The 15,973-nt window shown below is 37.7% G+C and overlaps 1 protein-coding gene across 1 annotated transcript; it reads left to right on the plus strand.

Annotated features, from left to right (window-relative positions):
• Window positions 1-5,729: 5,729 nt before the first annotated feature.
• LOC112176952 (ABC transporter C family member 10) lies at window positions 5,730-12,208 on the plus strand. The gene is made up of 12 exons (XM_024315095.2): window positions 5,730-5,928; window positions 6,310-8,404; window positions 8,501-8,821; window positions 8,895-8,981; window positions 9,152-9,739; window positions 9,843-10,007; window positions 10,103-10,397; window positions 10,504-10,718; window positions 10,809-11,114; window positions 11,334-11,397; window positions 11,467-11,706; window positions 11,830-12,208. The coding sequence occupies exons 2-12, from the start codon at window positions 6,335-6,337 to the stop codon at window positions 11,949-11,951; spliced, it is 4,473 nt and encodes a 1,490-aa protein (XP_024170863.1). The 5' UTR covers window positions 5,730-5,928; window positions 6,310-6,334; the 3' UTR covers window positions 11,952-12,208.
• Window positions 12,209-15,973: the final 3,765 nt, after the last annotated feature.

Consider the following 15,973-nt stretch of genomic DNA (forward strand, 5'->3'; position numbering starts at 1 on the left):
AAACACCTAAATTCTTCATAGTGCTAGTGAATCTCTCAAGAGAGATCACGAAGTGGACGTAGGCTAAAGTTTTGGCTGAACCACTCTAAAATCTGCTGTGTTGTTTCTGTTTTCAGTTCATCTATTTTCTGATTTTGCTTTAGTAAAACACAAAGATCCTAAAGAGGGGCTTACACAATACCCTGCTGTGAATGAGGACTATTTATCTAATGATTTTTAATTTCCATGTAAATGAATAGGCAAACAATATTAGTGTATTGCATTGGGACCATCAAGTGAACAAATAACCTGGCTCATGGAGTTCGTGCAACATTGTTTTGTTAAAAGGCTTCCAAGTTGTGTCATGGGGACAGGTAAAGGACCCAGTTCTCTGAACTTGGCTCATGAGGATGAGGTCAATCTTGAGGCCTAGAGACAGTGGACTGATGAAGAATTAGGCTTTGAAAGTACGTTGTGCAGTTGTGCAAGATGGAACAAACTAAAGTATGGGAAAGCGAGAACTATTCCGCTGCTTGGGATGCGCTAACTTTGTTGAAGAAAAGCTGCATACTAGTGCTTGATGAAGCCACTCCATCATAAATGGAAAATTCAACAGAATCAATTCTACACAAAAGTACAAGAGCAGAATTTGCAGACTGCACTGTAATAATAGTGACCCATAGGATACCAACTGTGATGGTAAGCGCCCATGATTGACAATGAACTGAATAGAATTGTGTTTGTGCTATTTATATTATTGCTGTTAGTTGTCATTTTCTAAATTTTCATTGACAGCTATGGTAGAGTATGATGAGCCAATGAAGTTGATGACAATGAGGGATCACTATTTGGGCAGCTTGTCGAGCAATACTGGTCTTGTTCTGCCACTGCAGGCAACCACTCAGAAGATTGATAGGTAAGCTAAGTCTAGCCAACTTTTCTGCTACAAGTATGCATGTGTCGATTGATCTACCAAAGTACTAGAGTACGTTGTTTAAAACCTAGAAGTCGCGTCATTTTTGCATGGTAATACTTTCTACCGAGAATTGGCCGAGTCACCCCTAAAGTGAACTACCCAAAACAATTAACTCACAAAAATATCAGAGCCAAATGAAGAAGTGCGGAAGCTATTCATCAGCTATGCCTCGAACCACGTACGCCCGACCTCAACTAATAATGCCTGCAAACTGGGCATTAGAAACCGAAAGGCCCAGGGGAAAGTAGACGAAAAACGTTAGCGTGAGTGGACAAAAATAAACAATTTAAAATAAGAAGGATTTCATATTTTCCCACATTTATTCCTTTAAAAACTCGAGGCATGCACAAATGGTAAAACACATTTAGCTTTAAATCTAAGGATTTCAAAACGATAAACCGACTAGCCTCGCTAGTCACAACATTCGAAAAATATATCGTAAAACCGAAATCTCGTTTCTCAAGAAGATAAGACCAGCCCCGCTGGCTACAGTGAAAATCGGACTAGCCCCGCTAGTCAAGCAACGATAAGATATGGGGAAGAAGTTTCACCATACGAAAGAAGGGAGCCTCCCAGGCTCAGGTCGGAGTGTCCCACACTCTAGAGCATCTCATGCTCTGCTTTTACTCACCCACGAACACATAGTAAGCAAGGAGGAGTACTAATAGGCTAGCTAGCAATAAAATATAGCGACCCAGGTATGGCGGGTAAAAACCATTCAAATCCAGTAAATTTATAAGGCTTCCCCATAAGTCCCGCAAATAAAGAAAACACGGGTACGATTCCCAACCGTACCCGGAAATTCTCGTAGTAAGTCACAAAAATCAACAGCGTGTCCCACACGCTAAGAGAATAATTAAATCAATCGTTTCCTCAAAAAATTCCACTTGAAATCGACAAAAATTCATTCCCAAAATCACTTTATAACATTTCATAAATCTCAAAACCCAAATAAATCCGAAATCACTTCCTATAGCAAATCATCATACTTTATTTCAAAATTCGCAATATCCTTTTAAAACTTAGAGCCAAAATCATTCTGAAATTATAACCGAGATAAATCAATTTATATTCTCAAATAAATAAACGTAATAATTAATTATGAAACGATATTGCATGCATCACTTAAAATCAAAAGTCCACTCACAGTACTATTGGGCGACCACGCAAACGAGTTCCTTCATCTAGCCGTAGCTCGCAACATTGCCCTGTACACTATTATATTTCTGTAAGCGGCAATCCGATAAAATAAATACGAACCTAAACGAAACCCGAAAATCCCTATCTCCATTACTTCTCAAATTCCACCCAAATCTCTTCCACAACACCAATTCCTCAATTTACATATTCCACAATGAAAACGAGGGAAATCCGACGGCCGGATTTCCCACAATTCAATCACAAAACTTCAAACTTCGGAAATTCACAAACAATTCCAAACTCTTCCAAAATTCACCAAACTTCACATATATGCTCTATGATAATTATAGAATTTAACTGCCACCAACTCCAATGGACACCAAAATTTGACAGCAACACCTACTCAACACACTGATCATTTTTCTCAACTACAACACATCCCAGTTTTACCTTTAAACAGTCGAAACCGGCCGGTGCAAAAATTTCAAGAAATTCCAAGAACCTTAGAAATTGAAAGTGTTAATTCGACCTCTACACTGCAAATTGAAATGAAAGACTTAGGGGAAATGATCTATGTCAAAAACCGAACCTTCGACGCCGGTTTGGTGGCCGGAGACTGCCGGAATCGCCGGAAATCGACAAAACTCTCAAAGTGCTACAGTGAACTTCACGGCCCAATTCCGAGCTCTGCCGGTCGATCCACCGCAAAACACCACCACAGGTGTGACAAGAAGGAGGAGGCGAGCTTGCCGGTTCCCGGATTCCATCGTGGGGTGGCCGGAGGAGGAAGAAATCGGAAGGAGAAGAAATTGGGCCGAAGAGGAGAAAGGATCAGGGGAGAGGAGAGAGAAAAGCTGGGTAAGTTTCCATTTTGGGGAGAGGAGAGAGAAAAGCTGGGTAAGTTTCCAAAAATGGAAACTTACCGCAGTAACTCGGCTATTTATAGAAACTTACCACATAAACAGTAAGTTTAGTATTTCGCTTATAACTTTTGTATACGAGCTCCGATTTTTACGTACCACATATGCACGCGCTCGGTTTAATGTCCCCTACAACTTTCATGAAGAATATTTTCTCAAATTTTGACCCGAACAAAAAGTCAACTTTTAGGGCCACTAAAAGTACTAAAACGACAGTAAAAGTAAAAGTACAGGTCGTTTACATTCCAAATGACTAGTAAACCGGTGAATTCAGGTTCAGGACGTTACATAAGGACTATACTTATGTACGCCGCCTTGACTCAATCGATTTCTTGAAATTAGTCATTGTTATCCTCATTCCGCTCCAACAACTTGAGTTTTTATGCTTCCAAAGTTTAGTGATTGTTTAACTTGCATAATATCATTCTTGTGGCATTTCTCCCTCTACTGCTAGCTACTTCTAGTGGCTTCTTGAGTTGAAGAACTGTTGGTTACTTGGATAGTTTGGTCAGAAAAAGGGTTATACTATGCCTAAAGATATCAATTGCCATCTTTATATTCAGACTATCAGACTTTCAGTTATTGATATTGCTCAAGGAACAGATGGTACACGTCCATGCTAAAAGATAAATTATTTTTGGCAATCATGTTAAAAGTTTTATTAGGACCACAATTTTCTGTCCCAAATAATTGAGAGTGTTTTCCAATCGTAAAATCATTAGCTCAGTCGACAACTCGACATGAGAAGCAATCTCGTGATATGGGGCCTTCTTTCCTTGATAGATGTCCATCTATTTTTGATAAAACGAAACATGTCAGTGTCAAACCTGAGTGATCGATCGAATATCAGTACAGCCGAAGTGATTGAAATATGTTCATGACAATTATTTGGGTCATGATTGAAGTATGTTCATTTTATATTTTCATAATACAAACTGTAAATGGTATAAATATAATGGAAGGATCTCCTCAGCAACAAAAAGAAAGAATTCACTCAAGTTTTTTGGCATCTATGTTTGTCAGGTAAATGGAAAATAAGATTAATTTGACGTCAAAATTGTTTGTTCATTTCATACAACTAGATAACTATAAAATCTTCACTTTAATTAAAAATTTGAGTAGTGCTAGGGATCCCAAAACTTTGTACCAAAATTACTTACCAAATGATATGGCATGCCATGTCATATCATCAGTTTCTAATTTCTGTTGATATGTATTTCCTTGTTTGATATAAAATAAATTTCATGTTTTTTAAGAATTAAGAAAACTTATATTAAATAAAAGTCACAATTAAACAAAATACCAAATTAATTTAGAAAGGGAATAGATGCAGTTGTTCTAGCAATCTGGCTCTCTGCAACCTTGATACCCAAATCAAAATATATATTAGAAAAAAAGCAATTCCCACATCAAAGATTATTACTGGGTCTTTGATGTTTGAGTTTTGAATCGATCTCTGCGAGCTTTCTTAATGTCTTTCTTTATTTCTTTCTTACCTAAAGCTTTTGCAAGGTTGCTGAGGCCTTGAAACCATGGCTTATTCCGGTCGTCATTGGATAAATAGAATTGAGCAGGGATGAGGTCAACTAGCTTGTCCGTAAATTGAAAATGTTGATGGATAATAGACTCTAAATAAAGAATTGGATAAGAATCAATGGTCTCCCTGTCCGTTTTATTCTTCATCCTTTTCTCCCATTTGAGCAAGATGAAGCCAATGAATAAAATTGGTTGCTCTTCACAAGAAGCAGTGTAATTATATTTGTAATTGCTTTGATTTTTGTAAAACATTAGGGTTTTGATAATATATTTTAAATTTATTTAGTGTTTCTATCATACTATCATAAATATATATAATATATATATATATATATATATATATATATATATCTGTGTGTGTGTGTGTGAGATTCATCCAAACCCAGTCAAGCGGTGTCCATTGACCGTAAAGAAATTAGCTTTCTTATTTAAATGTGTGCCTTTTGTTTTCTGCATGGTTAGTTGCAGATAATATGTTCAACAAAATGCCTGAAAGAGTTACGTAAAATTTCTAAGAGCCAGCAGCCAGTGAAGTGTATTTGAGAACTTGATCTTGTTCTCACAAAGAACATTATTTTAAACTTAACAATTATTCTTGTAAATGATCACTGAGAAAGGTGAAAAGTCAAAATATTATATTGAAAATTTGAAATAAGAACAGACATAAGCAGGTTAACAGGGATTTGGTTGAAGGAGGAGCTGCCTAATCTTTCATCGGTTATTAGCTGGACTAATATAATTGCATTTTAAAATGTATGATGAATTTATGTATACAAAGTTACAAACCAAACCAAACTGCATTAATGCAGTAATCTAGTTTAGCTCCTTAATCATTGCTCTATTTCACTTGAATTATATGGTGTTCACTAGCTGTGGTTGTAGTACGGAGTTCATGATAGTTACCGATTCTCAATAGTCAATACCACTGCATCAAAAATCATTCTCCAGAAGAGAATGCGCAGACAGCAGAATGCACAGTAATAACAGTAGTTGATATTTGATAAGAGATGGTAGCATTGTAGCATATTTTAACTTATGAGGATGAAGCGTAGCAACCATATGACTTCTTGTTGGGACAAGAACATTGGCTTTGGGGAGTGAACTTTCTGAACCACACAACTGGCCTAGTAGCTACCTATATTGATTTTCTCACTTTTACATTCAATAATTGTTACAGCTCCATCCAGTGCAGGTTTTACAGAAAAAATATGATCGGTAGTAATGATATGCACATGTCAATCATTAAAAGCAGTATAAGAAGCAAGACAAGCTCTCCCGGTTAAGAGTACTTTCCTTTTTCAAAAATAGAGAGAGTGCCTGTGCGTTTGAAAGCCAGTTTTTTGCATGAACTAGCCAGAGACCTCCAAAGAAAAACAAGTAAGCACTTAGTTTTCAATGCATGCATGTTAGACCTAGACTGAGATTTCTGGGTTTTTACCAATGTTGAATTCATCTTGATTGAGTTATATTACATGCATTTGATGGGTAGCTCAAACAAATATATGTTTGGTTTTGAATAGTACCTTTTCTAACTTGGTGATAGCTTCACATGTACCCAACTATCAGAGAATTTTTCTTTGAAAGTGGAAGGAACTTAGCTATACAATTATGTTTTTAAGTACATATGTCGTTCGTATGTGTACTATATGTGGTCGCAACTTACTATACTACCGCCGGTCTGCTTAAAATTAACAGTGTATTTAATTAAGATACATTTCCTTTTCTGCTTTCAAATTCTTCTCCATTGTAATTGTACAGACTTTCCCGATCACTGGGGAGCAACATGGGGCAGGCTTTCTGGACCATATTCTGTACTAGTTCAGAGTGTTCAAATGAATCTGGAAATGAATGCAGTTCTAGCATTCTAGCCATTATCAATCCAAATTCATGTATCAACAATATTGTCGTCATTGCAGTTGATATTTTGGTCCTACTCATCTTGTTATGTTTCCTTATGTATAGATTAGCATCAAAGAAGATTATAGCACCATCACAGCCTCACACCTTCTCTCCAGTATCAGTTGTGTCAGTCAGTTTCAATGCTGGTTTGGCTTTGGCCTACTTGGGGTCTGGGATATGGACAATCATTGAGAAAGTGAATACAGATCACATGGTTTTACCTCTACATGGATGGCTAGTATATTTTTTTCAAGGGTTTACATGGTTGGGCCTAGGTTTTACCATAAACCTCTCAAAACCACACCTTCCGCATAATGCAATAATGAAATTCTTTTCAATTTTTGGTTTCTTAATTGCAGTTTTTCTTTGTGGTTCATCAATTTGGGAATCTATTCTGGATGAGGCCTTATCAGATCTGATTGTTTTAAACATTCTTTGTTTCCCTGGATCAATTCTCTTGCTTTTTAGTGCATTTAACGGAACCGATAATGCAAAAGGTGATCCAGAAGTCCATAATGGTGATGCTTTCTACACACCTTTGCTAGGTGCAGAACCAAATATCACAGGTGATATCAGTCCAAATGACACTGTAACTCCTTTTGCAAAAGCTGGATTGTTTAGTAAAATGTCATTTTGGTGGTTGAATCCATTAATGAAGAAAGGTAAGGAAAAGATTCTTGAGAACGAAGATATTCCACAATTGCGAGAAGCCGATCGAGCACAAACGTTGCACTCAATATATAGGGAGCAAATGCAGAAAAGAAAAGAAAGATATTTGTCTGGTGACCCATCTATTCTGTCTATAATTTTTTTATGCCAGAGGAAAGCTATTTTGATTTCAGGGTTCTTTGCACTTCTCAAGGTTCTAACAATGACTATCTCCCCACTGTTTCTCATAGCTTTCATCAAGGTTGTTGATGGCGATGCAGCTTTTAAATATGAGGTTTATGCACTGACTGCTGGTCTGTTCGTTGTGAAAATCGTGGAGTCACTGTCAGAGAGGCAATGGTTCTTTAGAACTAGACTTATTGGACTCCAGGTACGATCATTGATATCTGCAGAAGTTTATCAGAAGCAACTAAGACTCTCAAATGCTGCCAAGATGACTCATTCTCCCGGTGAGATAGTGAATTATGTAACAGTGGATGCTTACAGGATTGGTGAATTTCCATTCTGGTTTCATCAGATATGGTCCACAAACCTCCAGTTGTGTCTCTCATTGATTATTATTTACTTCGCTGTTGGGGTAGCAACAGTTGCAGCTATATCTGTTCTCATATTGACTGTGGTGGTAAGCTCTCCTTTGGCAAAGTTGCAGCACGAGTATCAAACAAAGTTCATGATTGCACAAAATAAGAGGTTGAAGGCCATGACGGAAGCACTATCAAATATGAAGATCTTGAAGCTTTATTCTTGGGAGACAAATTTCAAGAAGGTCGTGGAAGGGTTTAGAGCAGAAGAACTCAAATGGATATCTGAAGTATTGTCACAAAAGGGTTATTGTAATGCCTTATTTTGGATATCTCCTATTTTGGCAGCAGCTGTCACCTTTTGGACGTGCTACTTCCTTGGATTTACACTCTCTCCAACTAATGTTTTCACGTTTCTAGCAACTTTGCGTATTCTTCAGGAGCCAATAAGGCTAATCCCAGATGTTTTTGGAGCATTCATTGAAGCCAAGGTTTCCTTCTCTCGGATTGTGAAGTTCCTTGATGCACCAGAGTTGGAGAACAGACATACAAGGAAAGAGAGATGTGGCAAGGAGGTTGGGCATTCCATTTTCATTAGAGCTTCAGAAATATCATGGGATACTAATTCTGCAAAGGCCACATTGAGGAACATTAATATAGTGGTTAATAGAGGACAAAAAGTAGCTGTTTGTGGAGAGGTTGGCTCAGGAAAATCAACTCTTTTAGCTGCAATTCTTGGAGAAGTTCCACGCATCACTGGCATCGTAAGTATTCATTTCAGTTATAGAGAAAAATAAAAAATTATAAATTATAAATTAAAAGCCTTACAAGCTACAGCTTGTGTCTGCCTAAATGTATAGGTTCAAGTATATGGCACGATAGCATATGTTTCTCAGTCCGCTTGGATCGAAACAGGAACTATACAAGATAATATTCTGTTTGGGATTCCCATGGATCATGTTAGATACCAAGAAACTCTTGAGAAGTGTTCGCTTGTAAAGGACCTTGAGATTCTTCCATTCCGAGATCTCACTCAGATAGGAGAAAGAGGTGTCAATCTAAGTGGTGGCCAGAAACAGCGCATTCAACTTGCACGTGCATTGTATCAAAATGCGGATGTCTACCTCTTGGACGATCCATTCAGTGCAGTTGATGCCCATACTGCCACAAGCCTATTCAATGTAATTATACTTTTCAAGTTGTAAGTAGTAATCATTTTCGTGTGCTTCAGAATCTAATGTGAAAGTATTCCAGGACTATGTGATGGGTGCTCTGGCAGAGAAGACAGTGTTGCTTGTGACACACCAAGTCGACTTCCTTCCAACTTTTAATTCAATATTGGTATAAGCTCTTCTAATTTCTCAGTTTTTCTATACGTTGATTTCTTTTCTTTTTGTTAGAATAGTTTAGCTTTCATTGGCTTTTAGTTCAAGCAAACAAATTTGCTTATTACATCCAATGATATGCACACTAAGTACAGTTCATGTAGTGTACTTGTCTTTTTGTCACAGTTGATGTCTTCAGGGAAGATTTCAAGAGCAGCTCCTTACGAAGAGTTGCTGGCTTCTTGTCAAGAGTTCCAAGAACTTGTTAATGCACACAATAAAACTGTTGGTTCCCAGAGGCAAGTTGAATATGCCTCCACTAGAAATCGTAAATCGTCTGCAGAGGAGATTGAGAATGTTAGAACTGATGTACAGCTAATAGAATTTTCGGGAGATCAATTGATTAAGAAAGAAGAGCGAGAAACAGGAGACTCTGGGTTCAAGCCATACATTCAGTATTTGAAGCATGGCAAGGGATTTTTGCACTTCTCCTTATCTGGTGTTTTCTTGTTTCTATTCATAGCTGGGCAGTTACTTCAGAACTTTTGGTTGGCTTTGAATCTTCAGGATTACAGTGTTTCGAGAGTCAAACTCTTCACAGTTTACTCTGTCATCTTCTGTATTATGGCATTCTTTGTGCTTCTTCGATCTTTTAGGATAGTAGATTTAGGATGTGGAGCATCAGAATCCATTTTCTCCACACTACTCAATTCCCTTTTCCGAGCACCAATGCTGTTTTATGATTCAACACCTTTGGGGAGGATACTTAGTCGGGTAGGGCATGAGAGTCTCCAAATACATCTTAAATGATCTGGTTTTCAAGTAGTTACAGCAACATAATGGAATTTACTTACATTTGCATTTTCCATCTGTTCAGGTATCTACTGATATGAATATCATCGACCTTGAAGTAGCATTAAAGTTAGCACTAGCTGTTGGGGCAACGCTGAACACATTTAGCATATTTTTAGTCATGATTATTCTTACTTGGCCACTCGTGTTCCTGATTGTACCCACAGTTTATGTTACTTTTTGCTTTCAGGTACCGCACTAAAACCAACCTAAAACGACCACAATACTTAAATTTCAGTCATTTCCTTGCAGTTTTACTTGATGGGTTTTCTTTTCTCCAAACAGAGTTACTACTTTGCATCGTCAAAAGAGTTAATGCGAATGAATGGCACGACTAAATCTGCCCTTGCAAGCCACCTTTCGGAATCTATTGCTGGAGCAGTGACAATCAGAGCTTTTGGAGAGGAGGCGAGATTCTTCTCCAAAAACTTTGAATTCATTGATGCAAATTCTAGCGCTGACTTCAATAGCTTTTCAACAAACGAGTGGTTGATTGAACGTCTAGAATTGCTATGCGCTATTGTGCTCTCAGCCTCAGCACTTGCCATTACTTGGATTCAGTCTGGTGCTTCTTCCTCTGGTTAGTATATATTGGCTTCCCCCATCCAGCTTCTCCTCTGATCGAATCATGTGCATCATAACCATCTATTCATACTCGTCTAACATTTTTCTTACTCTTTTGACAGGATTTATTGGGATGACACTATCATATGGCCTTTCACTAAATGTATTCCTAGTAATTTTTGTACAATTTCAGTGCATGCTAGCAAATTCAATCATTTCTGTAGAAAGGGTAGAACAATACATGCACATTCCTAGCGAAGCCGCCGAAGTAATTGAAGACAACCGACCTGCACACAATTGGCCTATTGTTGGTAAAGTGGAAATACATGGCTTAGAGGTTAGCATGACAATATATGCTAAAGAAGTAAAGAGTAGTACTCTAAGAATATTAATTGAAACTTGTACATGATATTCAAACATTACGCAGGTAAGATATAGGCCAAATTCTCCTTTGGTTCTTCGTGGGATAAATTGCATCATTGAAGGAGGCTACAAAATTGGAATTGTTGGCCGGACTGGAAGTGGAAAGACAACTCTTATCAGCATTTTGTTTCGTGTGGTAGAGCCTACAGGAGGAAAGGTCATTGTAGATGGCTATGACATTTGCACTATTGGCCTTCATGATTTAAGATCACGTTTTGGGATTATCCCTCAAGATCCGACATTGTTTGGCGGGTCTGTGAGATTCAACCTCGATCCCTTAGCTGAGCATACTGATCATGAAATATGGGAGGTAAAGCTTATTTATGTCAGTTCATCAACAAATAGTCTCTCTTATTTTTTATGGTTAGTGAGTATGAATCTATGATCACTTGTAGGATTGGTTGTTAATTATATGTTTAGCTATGATATCAGCTTTTGCAAATGTGTCAGCATTAAGTATACAAGTCAAGTAAATCTATCTCTTAGTTTCTTTTTGTAACTTAAATATCTTCCATCAATGTGTGAAAAGGTTCTTGAGAAATGTCAGCTACGAGAGGTCATTGGAGAGGAAGAAGGGGGCCTAGATTCTTTAGGTAAGAAGTTCTGTGCCTAGTAGCACTTTTCGGTGTCAATAAAACCACACCTAAGAAATGGTATTGCAGTCGTGCAAGATGGAACAAACTGGAGCATGGGACAGCGACAACTATTCTGCTTGGGGCGTGCTTTATTGAAGAAAAGCCGAATACTAGTGCTTGATGAAGCCACAGCATCAATGGACAATGCAACAGACTCTATTCTCCAGAAAACTATAAGAACAGAATTTGCAGACTGCACTGTAATAACAGTGGCTCATAGGATACCTACAGTGATGGACTGCACTAAGGTGCTCGCTCTTAGTGATGGTAAGCTCCCACGACAAACGATGAACTGAATACAATTGTGTTTGTTAATTATGTAAGTTGATGTTAGGTACAGAATACAATTGCGTTTGTTAATTATGTGATCTTCTAATTTTACATTGACAGGTAAAGTAGTAGAGTATGATGAGCCAATGAAGCTGATGAACAATGAGGGATCACTTTTCGGGCAGCTTGTCAAGGAATACTGGTCTCGTTCTGCCAATGCTAGCATGCAGTCAGAAGATTGATAGGGAAAGGAACTGGGGTGTTTTTGATCACGTAGTAAAACTCTGCATACTAACTAGTTTGCGTATTTTCTTACCCTGTTACTGTTGGACATTCTTTTTTCCTTTTTCGTTTCCTTCCATTAGCATTGTAATAAATCAAGTACATTATGTGAGTTTTCAAGAACGTATCTGCCGGATGTTGAAATTTGCCTAGATGTTGATCAGTTTGGTCATACCCTGCACTTGATTCATTTATACAAGGTTATCGTTTAGCAATATCTTACCATGGTTCCTTCTTTACATCTCAATTGTTGTATTTAAATTTAAAAGGACAACCAGTTTCGGATAGATAATCTATGACTAATATTTATTAGCAACGTTCTTCAGTTTAGATCTCTGTATGCAATATTTTTGTTGAAAGAAAAATGTATTGACTACTAAATTGTATTACATATGATTCACAAGTGTACATGTGAGACTATTGTGTCTAAGAAATTTGCATTGCCGATTCAGAAAAGATTGATAGCTACACCCACAAAATTATTGACCACAGACCCACTCCAAAGGTTTCCGCTGTGTTCTTCAACATGACTGACGGATAGGAGCCCATGTACTGTCTCTATAAACCTTCTACGGTAGTTAAACTTGACTAGCTACTATGCCTTTACCAGCATTATTTTCAACAATAAGTCTCTTTTTGTTTCTTTTGATTTTGTCGGGGGCGCTTTGCAGTGGTGCAAAAACCACTACATCTCCGGCTCTGCCCCCTTAAAGCCACCGTGTTAGAACATTGTTTTTGGTTGTTCGGGTTACTAGCATAAATTAACCAAATTTGCTTAGAACCACCTCATTTGCAAAGGACAAGCCATGGGGCAACACAATCACATTATTTGTACGTGGGTCATAGCGCATTAGCCTTCCATTTCTTCCAGTTTGGTTTGCAAAGTTGACTGACGATTCCCATTGCCTTCTTGGTTAACCGTGCTACTGTCTGTGAAATACACAGTGCCTGTGAGGGGACTAATCTCCAAGGCATTTACAATTTACAAAGCGCAAAGGGACTCCCGGCGGAAGTGGCAGTCTGTTGGGCTAGCCCACAGGGCCGGCCTTGCCCAAGGGCAGCCTTGGCGACAGCCCAGGGCCCAAGGGAAGGTAGGGCACAATTTTGAATTTAAGGTTATATATATATATATATATATATTGATATAATTATATATAAACAGCAATATATGCTATGGAGTATGGAGCGTGTTAAAAAAAAAAACCAAAACTTCTTCGTCACTCAGTGTCCCTCAAATCTTCTCCACACCCAACAGTCTAGTCAAGAGACCCGGGCGGCTCCTGTTCCATCTGATCTCGTTGACCAAACTTAAGGCACAGTGCAATTCATGCATAATTCACCTTCACGACACACAGACCAGCATGTCCAGACTTCATAACATCAATGAACATTTCCGAGTTTATACTAACCCAGTCGGGCATCATCAATTAAGTCTGACCATCATGTGGCAGCAGTTGCGCAAAAAAAAAAAAAGAAGCAGAAGAATCCTCCGGCATCCAGAATTACATATATATTTGCTCTCAACACCCGGGCACCAGCTCTGCGTAGCAGCGCTTTGTTTCCAAGAACTCGCCATCGAGTCACTGGATCCATACCCAGAAGAATCCTCCGGCATCCACTGAGCTAAGTCCTTCGTATACAATTAGTTTGCTCTCTCTGTTGCACAGAGCAACATCACAGAATGCCATATTTATTATAATCTTAGAATGTCTCTCTATTGGCTGCATGGGCTAAGCTTGGCTAAGTTGTTGACACTACACATTTTGAAATTCACTAGCATACGTCCACGGTACACGTAGAAATTTTTTTTACATCCCATGTGATTGATAATGTCTCATGTACACCTGTCAAAGGCTGTTAGATACAATGCCTTGCAACCACATCTTAGTACATCACTACTACATGCAGTATTACACGGGTACATTACCATGAGAATATCACATGGCTTTCTTAGTACACATGTCAAGCATGACAAAAACACTTGGTTGCTCTAGCATGATTTCATCAAGTACCATTATCAAATTGCCAATTAAAAAAAATTCTTATTTTTATTCAAAAAAAAAAAAAAAAATTCTTATTTCAGAATTCTAGACGACACTAGTTGGATGTTTTATTCTTCTTATTTTTCGTTTTTTTAAGTAATCGTGAACTGTAAATATCATTTTTTCTAAAAAAAAAACTGTAAATATCATTATAGTAGTCTTTCACTCTCTCTCTAAAACCTAGAAATCAAACAAATTTCTCTTTAAATTTGGGGTTTCAATTAATGATCATCAAATCCCTCAATTCTTCACTTGCACCGCCTGTGATTTCCAATATTTCTCCTATATGCTTTTCATCTCCCAATAATATTTCTCTTCTGTATTATTCTGTTCTTCTACGGTGAGCTGACCTATTTTTTGATATTTCATGATTCAGCTTGAGGTATAGATCAAAATAGATATTGAGTGTTTTTTAATTTTAAAGTTTTGGATATTAGAAGTTATGTTGCTTGTTTTTTGTGATTTTGTTGATTACTTTAAAAACTTGTTATTAATTCGTAATTTTTCGAAGTTGAATTAATCTCATAATCGTCAACAAAAAAATCTCAAGACTAACCTTGGGCACCAAAAAAAATTTCGCCCTGGGCATGAAGAAACTCAGGACCGGCCCTGCTAGCCCACCACCAAAGTAATCGTCTAGTTTTGGGATAAAACTTGAGACTAATTGGCCTCCCACAGATTGTTCGTTGGCTTTGTTGTCGAGCCATTGCGTAATATATTAATATTTTTGTCCCAAACCACTTCAACTAATTTCCAAGCCACTTGAATAATACGACAACACTTTCCGGTCCAAGTACTGCAGGATGCATATTCTCGTGTGTTTTTTTTTTTTTTTTTTGAGAAAGTAATCTCGTGGTTGTTTAAGTCACCAATGGAATTAGATTCTCCTAGGGTAAGCAGAAAGAAGGCGAAAGTATAAGAGAAGCTGGCCTCATGGTTTGGGCTGAGAAATATAACTGATGGTAGATTACTTGCTTGTTGCATGAGAAACAAACAGTCCCATCTAACAAAATCAATACATATAGCTAGCTAAATAAAACACACGAGAAGCCGATAGGATATATAGCTAGCTAAATAAAATTCTTCCCTAAACGCTGAAGCCATGGAGGCCCTTATGAATGCACATCGATCTGCCCAAGTACTTTAGTTTTTTGAACCCTAGAAGTCGCGGCCGACATAGAATTCTTTCTGCATTGTAAGATATTTCCTAATTTTCAATTATGTATCGAATAATCAATTGATATATACACATTTCTCAGATGTATTTTCGGTCCTCACATATCTTTCGTGAAGGTAACAGAGTTGCTGACATCTTGGCAAATCATGGTACTACTTTAACAAGCTTAGTTTGGTGGGACGTGTATTGTTTCGACTTGAAATAGTGACTGTTTAGGTCTTCCACAATTTCGTTTTCGTTAGCTAGTTGTTTTGGTGTGTTCTACTATGGAGGTCTTGGCTTCGTCTCTCTCTTTTTGTATCTTTTTTGTCTTTATTAACATGGGGTGGTAAGGAGGTTTCTTTACCTCTCTTATCTCTTTTTTTGAGCCAAAAAAAATATATATATATATATATATATATATATATACACATTACTAGTTTTGTGATTGTTTAACATCCATAATATCATATTAATTTGGGGCACGTACGTAGCATTAGAAGCCTTAGCTAGGAGGCATGAAAGAATCAAGAAGACAACATACTGGTACTGTCCCCTCTTCAGGAAATTAAATGAATTCTTGGTATATATATTCTTCGAAATGATAGAAATCTCGATCTCTTGGGTTGGCAGCAGGGAGGTTGTAACTTACAGTCGGGTCAAACCAGTATACGTGGAGCAAGGATATCTACATGTTTTTTTCAAATTTGGGGCATGGTGTAATTTCATGCTAACGAAACGTTATTGTAAAACTTTGAGCCGTTATGGTAAAAGAGGCGAGAGG

The sequence above is a fragment of the Rosa chinensis genome, chromosome 7 (genome assembly GCF_002994745.2).
Source record: "Rosa chinensis cultivar Old Blush chromosome 7, RchiOBHm-V2, whole genome shotgun sequence".
Classification (NCBI taxonomy): Eukaryota; Viridiplantae; Streptophyta; class Magnoliopsida; order Rosales; family Rosaceae; genus Rosa; species Rosa chinensis.

Bases quoted from the DNA above. Each gene is read 5' to 3' on its own strand.
- LOC112176952 (XM_024315095.2), top strand. From the start codon at position 6,335: ATGGGGCAGGCTTTCTGGACCATATTCTGTACTAGTTCAGAGTGTTCA. The intron at 8,405-8,500 runs GTAAGTATTCAT...CTAAATGTATAG, and splicing joins TTCCACGCATCACTGGCATC to GTTCAAGTATATGGCACGAT. The intron at 11,398-11,466 runs GTAAGAAGTTCT...ATGGTATTGCAG, and splicing joins AGGGGGCCTAGATTCTTTAG to TCGTGCAAGATGGAACAAAC.